At 44.8% G+C, this 9,393-nt stretch overlaps 1 protein-coding gene across 1 annotated transcript; it reads left to right on the forward strand.

The window, feature by feature from the left end:
* Nucleotides 1–654: 654 nt before the first annotated feature.
* On the forward strand, nucleotides 655–4,749 carry TUBA1A (tubulin alpha 1a). The gene is made up of 4 exons (XM_075551749.1): nucleotides 655–814; nucleotides 2,685–2,907; nucleotides 3,028–3,176; nucleotides 3,561–4,749. The coding sequence occupies exons 1-4, from the start codon at nucleotides 812–814 to the stop codon at nucleotides 4,539–4,541; spliced, it is 1,356 nt and encodes a 451-aa protein (XP_075407864.1). The 5' UTR covers nucleotides 655–811; the 3' UTR covers nucleotides 4,542–4,749.
* Nucleotides 4,750–9,393: the final 4,644 nt, after the last annotated feature.

Here is a 9,393-nt window from a genome sequence, read left to right on the forward strand (position 1 = left end):
GTTTAGGAATGCTATTCTTTCCAGTTCCACTTGGGTCTAGCACTTTGAGAGGGTGGTGTCATAGAAGGTTAGAAAATAGATTTATTTCACCTGAGAAACCATTTTTGGTTGGCTCCGTTACAGAAACTTTAAAAACCAAAAAGAAAATAAATGAACAGAGCACATTTCCACAAGTCATTTTAAGCATCCCTCCCTTCTCTCCTTCTTGAGTTTTAAAGTTATCAGGGATGTTGCGTTCTCATCGAAATGCCGGTGAGTTTCGTGTACCAGGAGGAAGGGGATGAGAGGAATTTTCCGTGCAATATTTTATCTCAAAGCAAAAATCTACGATGAAGTGTAGGCTGGAAAAAAAACCTTACATGGGTGATTTTTAACTGTTGTTTTTCACTTTAAGCACTATTAAATCCCCAGCCGTCTTTCTTCCTTACCGGTCCCCCCCACCCCCCAAGACCGCACCCCTTAATGGATGCTCGATTAGCTGCTTTTACCCGGTCTCTTTGTCTAAAGGATGCAGTCTGTAGATGCTCGAGAAAAAGGGGTGGGGGAGCGATTACCTCATCCCATGTCGCTTGCACCAATCACCACTCGCCTGTCGTGGCTTCTCTGGGCAGATTGAGGGGTCTGGACCAACCGGAAAAGGTCCCGGCCCATCCCCATGGTGACTGAGTTGTATATAGGGAGCTGCATCCGCCCCTGCGCCGCAGGTTCTCTTACATCGACCGCCTAAGAGTCGCGCTGTAAGAAGCAACGACCTCCCTCTCCTCTCCTCTCCTCTCCTCTGCCATCCGCCCGGAGCCGCCAAGCAGCAGCCATGGTAAGCAGCCGCGGGCCCAGGTCCCCAGAAGCTACGGGGACAACCGGAGCTGCTTTTCCTTTGCAATCTCTGGGCCAGGGTGGGCGCCTCGGGCTTTGTTCCGCAGTTCAGAGCGCAGGGCGCGGGAGCAGAGCGACAGACACCGCGCTCCCAGCGAGCCACCAGGGACGGGAACAAAGGGACGTTCTGTTCCCGCCGCCGAGGCCGCTTTGGGGGTGATGAGGGCTGGGAGAGGGGATCGTGGCGGCGCCTGCTGGGCCGTGTGTGTGTGTGTGTGTGTGTGTGTGTGTGTGTGTGTGTGTGTGTGTGTGTACGTACATACTGCTCGGAGGGGCTCCCTTCTCTCTCACCTGGTCCCCAGGCGCAGGGAGAGGAAGAACGAGGTGCGAGGGAAAGGAGGGCCACAAAGCAGAGCTTAGGTTCCTAGGAAAAGATGCCGGGCGGTCCGTCGGCACGGTCGAGAGATGCCCGCGTCCTAACGGGGAAACCATCGGCTGCTGGCGCTCCGGCAGCCAGCGCCAGGGCGGCGCAGGGGAGGAGTTGTTTGTCTTGCTTCTCTGGCGTAGGAACCCCTGGGCGGGGTTCGGCCGCACTAAGCCTATGGCACCAGAAGACTTTTAATGTACACGTTTAATCCTTGCGCCAATGTCGGAGGCGGAAGGGCTTTTATTCACTGTTAAACTTAAATGAAATGATTTTCCCCCGCCAGGAGCAAAATCACAATTAACTTGACAAGCTCTTTAATGTCTGGCCTGCCCCGCCCTCTGTGTGTGTGTGTGTGTTGCCCCCAGTTTGTGCAAACCCTTTGTGAAGTGGGTTACCTTTATGCTCAGGACCCAGGGAAACGCCCTTTCCTGTCACGCCCCCCCCCCCAATATATTAGACAATGGAAGTCCTAAAGAATGATGGGGAAGGGGGAAGCAAAGGAAGACAATAGCTATTGAATGTACTGAGAGTGAAAAATCTGTAGTGGGTAGTGAGCCCCAGAATAATTTTTCCATTAAATATTTCATTATTCTCTCACGGGGTGTTTATTCTTTGTTTAGTAGCTTCTCCTGTAATATTGTTTCTATCTACAGAAGTGCTCATCATTTTGCAGGGTTTTTTTTGCAGTGGAGAAGATTCTGGAGGGTAAAAAAGTCATTTCAGTAGCGAAATTACAGCAGACAAAGAAGAGTTATACTCTGCAACCAGCTGTCTTTTGTTCTAGTGCCTCTTCATTAATTCGTTTCTATTCAGGCACTTGGTGCAAGGCTAGGTCAGGGGAGGAAAACTGGCAAAAGAACACAGTGAGATCATGTAGGCAGTTGTTGCAAATAGAGCTTCCTTGTTAAATAATGTAGCAGACAGTGCAGGTTAGTGCCGGGCACAGCAGAGATGCCAATGCAGGAGGCAGACTTGGTCTGCTGGCTTGTCTCGTGGTACTGATGGATTCTGCAGGCCAACTGCAGAAGGGTGTGGCTCCAAGCCTCAGCTGCAGTTCCACATGTCCCTGTGGAAATCGTGGGCCCTCTTCAGAACAACCTTTCCTCTTTTTTCAAGGAAGACATTAACTTAATTCCAATTAAATTTCACTTACTTCCTTTTGCAAAATCGGTTCTTTGAGTATTTCCTTAATATGAAAAACCTTTTCAGGCACCGCGGTGGCTGTAGGAACAATGGTGAAGCACCCTGTGAGCCACCCAGTCATTAGTATGCAGACCGCATCCGTCTGCAGCATTATTGCTAGTGCTGCTTTTAATGACTTGTATTATGCTAGCGAGGGAACTTCAAATACATTTGAAGACTGTATCACTGGAAAGGTTTTGAGAGACACTGAAAATTCAATATGCTAATACAGCCCATTTTTCCTCTTTTCTTTCCCCCACAGCGTGAGTGCATCTCCATCCACGTTGGCCAGGCCGGTGTCCAGATCGGCAATGCCTGCTGGGAGCTCTACTGTCTGGAACACGGCATCCAACCCGATGGCCAGATGCCCAGTGACAAGACCATTGGGGGAGGGGATGACTCCTTCAACACCTTCTTCAGTGAGACTGGCGCGGGCAAGCATGTGCCCAGGGCAGTGTTTGTAGACCTGGAGCCTACAGTCATTGGTGAGTTGCACTCTGCAGCCCTGGTGGAGTCGAGTCCCAGGGGCGTGGTTCCTGGGGGCTCCACCGAGAGGGTTGTGTGGGTGGTTGGTGATGGGCGGCCACTCTGTCTTCCTTTTGTAGATGAAGTTCGCACTGGCACCTACCGCCAGCTCTTCCACCCTGAGCAGCTCATCACAGGCAAGGAGGATGCTGCCAACAACTATGCCCGTGGGCACTACACCATCGGCAAGGAGATCATCGACCTGGTCCTGGATCGGATTAGAAAACTGGTATGGTTACTCTTAAGAATACAGTAAATTCCCCACCCAGGGACGCAAAAATAAAGTAAATTCATCAGAATTACAAAGATATCTGAAATATGTGCTTTTTTTCCTAACAGAAATAAAATACAAATAAAGAGTAAGATGATCCCTTTAGAATACTTTGTGGTTTTTTTTCTTTTAAATGACACAAACTATTTGGTGTCATTTTATAAATATTAATAAGTATGTTTTTTTTTTAATGATACTGGAAAAAAAAGTGATACTGAGTAATTCCAGACAGGTCTATGTTTTCAAAAAATTATTTGTTGTCAGAATAAAATTTAAATCCTTAGGGATGGATAAAAGAGGAAAATACATACTTACTATCTTTATTCTATTCTTTTCTTACAGGCTGACCAGTGCACAGGTCTCCAGGGCTTCTTGGTTTTCCACAGCTTCGGTGGGGGCACCGGTTCCGGGTTCACATCCCTGCTGATGGAGCGCCTCTCAGTTGATTATGGCAAGAAATCCAAGCTGGAGTTCTCCATCTACCCCGCCCCCCAGGTGTCCACAGCTGTAGTTGAGCCCTACAACTCCATCCTCACCACCCACACCACCCTGGAGCACTCAGATTGTGCCTTCATGGTAGACAATGAGGCCATCTATGACATCTGTCGCAGGAACCTCGATATCGAGCGCCCAACCTACACCAACCTGAATAGATTGATAGGTCAAATTGTGTCTTCCATCACTGCTTCCCTCAGATTTGATGGTGCCCTGAATGTAGATCTGACAGAATTCCAGACCAACCTGGTGCCCTACCCCCGCATCCACTTCCCTCTAGCCACATACGCCCCTGTCATCTCTGCTGAAAAAGCTTACCATGAACAGCTTTCTGTAGCAGAGATCACCAATGCTTGCTTTGAGCCAGCTAATCAGATGGTGAAATGTGACCCCCGCCATGGGAAATACATGGCCTGCTGCCTGTTGTACCGTGGTGACGTGGTTCCCAAAGATGTCAATGCTGCCATTGCCACCATCAAGACCAAGCGTACCATCCAGTTTGTGGATTGGTGTCCCACTGGTTTCAAGGTTGGCATTAACTACCAGCCTCCCACTGTGGTCCCTGGTGGAGACCTGGCCAAGGTGCAGCGAGCTGTGTGCATGCTGAGCAACACCACAGCCATCGCTGAGGCCTGGGCTCGCCTGGACCACAAGTTTGACCTGATGTACGCCAAGCGTGCCTTTGTCCACTGGTACGTGGGTGAGGGGATGGAGGAAGGAGAGTTCTCTGAGGCCCGGGAGGACATGGCTGCCCTGGAGAAGGACTATGAGGAGGTGGGGGTGGATTCTGTTGAAGGAGAGGGTGAAGAGGAAGGAGAGGAGTACTAAAGTTGTCACAAAGGTGCTGCTCTGACAGGGAAACGTACTCTTCTAAACATTGGAAAGTTATGGGCTGGTCGGTTAATGTGTGTGTACCAGTGTAAACTTCCATGAACAATTACTGACCTGTGCTTTAAAACATGAACGCTTTGTCATAGACCCAAGCTGTTCATTTCTCTGATGGGTTTTGAATAAAGTATTCCCTGTCTTAAATGAATCCAGTCTTGTGTTTTCTCTATTGTATCTAGAAAATGTCACATATTCAGTACATTAACTGCCTGTGGATCATATATACTTATAAGTCTATATGTGCATATATATAGGCACACCTATTTCTATTGAAATTATCTTAGTATATTTTATAAGGCATATTCTAAAGTATAAACTAAATCTTAAATTACCATGAGGCAGCATCTTATACCATCCTTAAGCTTTGACCTCATTGCAGGAAAGGTCTTTGGACCACGCATACATTTTAGAGCTGAAAGGTTTTCTGCTGGCTGCTGAGCCTCACATCCCTGGCACATAGATGGTGACTACTGCGAATGGCCCATCGGGTGGCCCAGGCTCCCATCCACGGTCCCTTCCTAGTGCCAGCATGCTTCCTTTTCCCAGATTTCTAAAAGGAGTCTGCTCTAAGCAAGTGTCCCTTTTGCTAAAACTAGGCTTTTCCCCTCTTCTTCCAGACTTATTTTCAATTGAATGTCAAATTAGAAAAAGCCTGACGAAGTGATTCACTCTAATTGATAATTAATTACATATCCGACTATTAACCCTGCAGGGATATTCTTACTTTAGTTTAATATGGACCAATAACTTTAAAGAACAAAGCTCAAAAGCACCAGGAGAAACAGTTTTGTTTTATGCCAGCTGCTTCTTAAACAATTGAGCTCAGATGCTAATCCAATCAGCCAAACAGCTAGGTCATTCTAAGGCCTGCACGGCATCTTCCTATCATCATATTACCTTGTTCTGGGGTAATACTCAAAAGGTGACAATAATTGTTCAGTGTAAGTGCCTGCTTCGTCTATTTTTTCCTTTGATGGTGAATAAAAGGTTATAATAGCACTGTAGTGCCTGATCTGATTTTAGTGGAGGGTAATGCAAACAGTGAAGTATAAGAAATAAGTCAGAAAAAGAAAAGACATGTCAGCGCTTGCTTCGGCAGCACAATACTAAAATTGGAGCAGAACAGAAAAGATCTGCATGGCCCCTAAGCGGGAGGCTGTGGAGTCCATACAAAGACTACAAGTGGGATACTGCACAGCTGTACAAAGCTTAAGAAGAGTGGAAAATGAAAAAGAAAGTGTGAGGGCAATATAGAGGGTCAAAAATGGTTTTTGATGAAACAGCCGTGAAACTGTAACCACTGAATTGAAGAACAGCACACAGGTGCCCGGAACACTCACAGGAGTGCGGGTGGATGGCATGGATGTGCCTCTTAAAGCTGTGAAAACGGCCCTGGAGAACAGAGAGCCCGGGCAGCTGGTTTAAACCCTGAGCTTTCATGCAAACAGCATTCACTATTTCATCCTGCCAGGCAGCCTGCCTCTGCATACTATCCTTGTGGATGCGGAATCAAAAGTGAAAGCTAAGGAAAGGGAAGCTGTTGCAGGAAGAGGAAGAGGAAGAGGTGGAGGTAGAGGACGTGGTCGTGACAGAGGAAGATAGTGTCTAGGTGTTGTAGGTGATAATATCTCTTGAGATTATTTCTAAGTGATTAGGGATATTTTTGAACAGGTTTTGTTTATTTCAGGTTTTTTTAAATCATTTTATTTAGGGCTCGTACAACTCTTATCACAATCCATACATCCATCCATTGTGTCAATCACATTTGTACATTTGTTGCATCAGCATTCTCAAAACATATGCTCTTCTCTTAAGCCCTTGGCATCAGCTCCTCATTTTCCCCCTCCCTCCTCATTTTCCCCTCCCTCATGAACCCTTGTTAATTTATAAATTATTATTTTGTCATATCTTACACTGTCCGACGGAGTTAGGGTCCTTTAAAGATTTGAAAAAACAGTATTTTATATGATGTGCAAGTAAACTTGAGGACATGCGACCAAACTAAAACCCACTGGCGCCCAGGTGAATGCAACTCACTGAGATGTTAGGAGACAGAATGAAACGCCCATAGGGTTGAATAGACCGCCACTAAATAAATTAATCATTAAAAAATAGTTTTATCGGGGGCTCATACAATTCTTATCACAATCCATCCATCCGTCCATTGTGTCAAGCACATTTGTACATTTGTTGCATCATCATTCTCAAAACATTTGTTTTCTACTTGGGCCCTAGATATCAGCCTCATTTCCCCCTCCAACTTCACACCCCCTCCATAATGAACCCTTCATAATTCATAAATTATTATTTTCTTTTCATTCATTTAATCATTTTATTGGGGGCTCGTACAACTCTGATCACAATCCATCCATCCCTCCACTGGGTCAAGCACATTTGTACATTTGTTGCCCTCATCCTGCTCAGAACACTTGCTTTCTGCTTGAGCCCTAAGACTGGCATTGTTACGGAAGCAGGTTGCGACATCTTTCCCGGAGTGGTTGCTGGTTCCAACCATCGACCTTTCATTTAGTAGCCAGATGCATAAGCCCTGCACCACCAGAGTGTCTTTAAGACACATAGGGCCATCTCAATAAATACCTAGAGGGGGGAATGCGGAAACTTCTAAGTAAAAATGAGCTGTTTAAAGCTAAGAATATAAATGGAGAAGGAAGTTTTGCTAAGCAAGGCCCTTTGTGAGGGAATCTATAGGATCTCTCTCTGATATAGTTGTTTTGCTTTTTTAATTTTTTACTTTTTATTGTGAATTGGGCAAAGTTTTACAGAGCAGGTCATCAGGTTTACATGGAATAATATGCACTTGGTTTTATGTCATTCGCGGCAATCTCCTTAATATATCATCATTTATCTCACTTCCGCCCACTGTTTCCTGCTACCATTCCTTCTTCTTTCCTAGCCCTGCTAACTTCTTCCGTGGCCAGGGCTGTTATCTTAAAACAGAAAAGGAACCCACTGTCACCCAGTCCATTCCAACTCACAGCAGCATCCCGAGGGCTCTGAGGGTCCACACCTTCCCTGGGGTGAAGAGCGCATCTTGGTTCTACCTGTGGGTTCAAACTGCTGATCTTGTGTTAACAGCCGCACCCAGAACCCACCACACTACCAGCGCTTTTTACCTTAAAAGGTTGATTACCAAAAAAGTGTGAGTACTTCACTGATGTTATTGCTCCCTTCATGGGCTGTTCTATTGTTATGGGGAAAAACTGAGCCACAGGTGATGAGTTCTGTGCCAGACCTGGAGGCCTGCTAAGGGCTGTGGTCTCAGGGTTTTTTTTGAATAGAAATCTTAATGAATGTGAATAATATAACATGTACAAGACCCCTCTCCAAGTTAATATTAGGAATTGAATTAGGAAGTTTTAACAATCATAAATAAAAAATGCAAATGTAAGACCCAAATTTGTAAAGAGAATTTTTGCAAAAAAAGTAATAGACGGTATTCATATCTCTTTCCCAATAGGAATATGAAAAGAGAACATAAAATTTTAGGTGCAGGAGATAAGAAAAATTGAACCCTAATGGTTGATTTTGCTGAAGCTGGGGAACTGTGGGAATGATGCTGAAAGGACTTTAAAAATATATCAGGCAGCTCCTTTAGTCACCAAGGAAATGCACAGTGAGACACCATTTCACGTTTGCTCTGATAGCTATCATAGAAGACAGAAAAGTAAAGTGTTGATGAGAATATAGAAATACCGAAACTCTGGTGCATTGCTGGTGGAATATAAGGAGGGGCAGGCAATTTGGGAAGCAGCTTGGCAGTTCCTCCAGAGGTTAAACATGACCCAACAATTCTATTACTAGACATAACGAGAGTAATGAAAACACATGGCCACCCGAAAGCTGGTCCATGAGTGGTCACAGCAGCATTATCCAAAATACCCTAAAACTGGAAACAATTCTCAAATGCCATCAACCAGTGGATGAGTAAATTAAGTGCTTACCCACATAATGGAATGGTATTCAGCAATAAAAAGGATCAACCTGCTGATACACGTGATCACACAGACGAACTTTGCAAGCATTATACTAAGTGAAAGAAACCGTACAAGAACGCGCACAGTGCATGGCTCCTCTTACCTGAAAAGTCAGAGCAGGCAAAGTCGCCGAGTGGATGAGTCGTTGTCAGGAACTGGGGCAAGGGGAGTGGAAAAGGTCTGCTAAGGGATAGTGTTTCTCTTTGAGTGTGGACCGTGATGATGCAGCTATCCTGAAACTAAACGGGGTGATGGCTTTGTGAATGTACTAAAAAATATTAAACAGTACCACTTTAAAAGGATGAATTTTATGATGTATGAATGATAATATCAACTGTTTTTAAAGGAGATGAAAAGAAGTCAAAAGTAAAGTGGTGGGGGATTTGCATGGAAGAGTCTAAGAGCATTAAGAGACTGAAAAAAGAAAAGGAGAAAAAAGGAATTTCACAGGACACGTGGGAGAGCGCCATGTGAATGCGCACAGAGCTTTAGATCTGCAGTTTCAACTAGAAGTCAGTGCAAATGGATCTGATGCACAGAAAGCGAAAGGTATTGTTCATGCAGCTAAAATACAATGCAGAAACTAGATCAAATAATAAGTTTTAAATTCTATTACTATCACCTAGCACAGTATAAGGGACATAGTTAGGGGTACACTGGTCATAGGTTAAATAATTCAAATGTCACTTAAAAGAGATACAAGAATAAAATTAAAATGAAATAAAATCCCTATAATCTTAAATTTAAATGAGAAATATCAATATGAATTATGATATATTCTCTGTTAAAAAAGAAAA

Source organism: Tenrec ecaudatus, chromosome 6 (genome assembly GCF_050624435.1).
Source record: "Tenrec ecaudatus isolate mTenEca1 chromosome 6, mTenEca1.hap1, whole genome shotgun sequence".
NCBI lineage: Eukaryota > Metazoa > Chordata > Mammalia > Afrosoricida > Tenrecidae > Tenrec > Tenrec ecaudatus.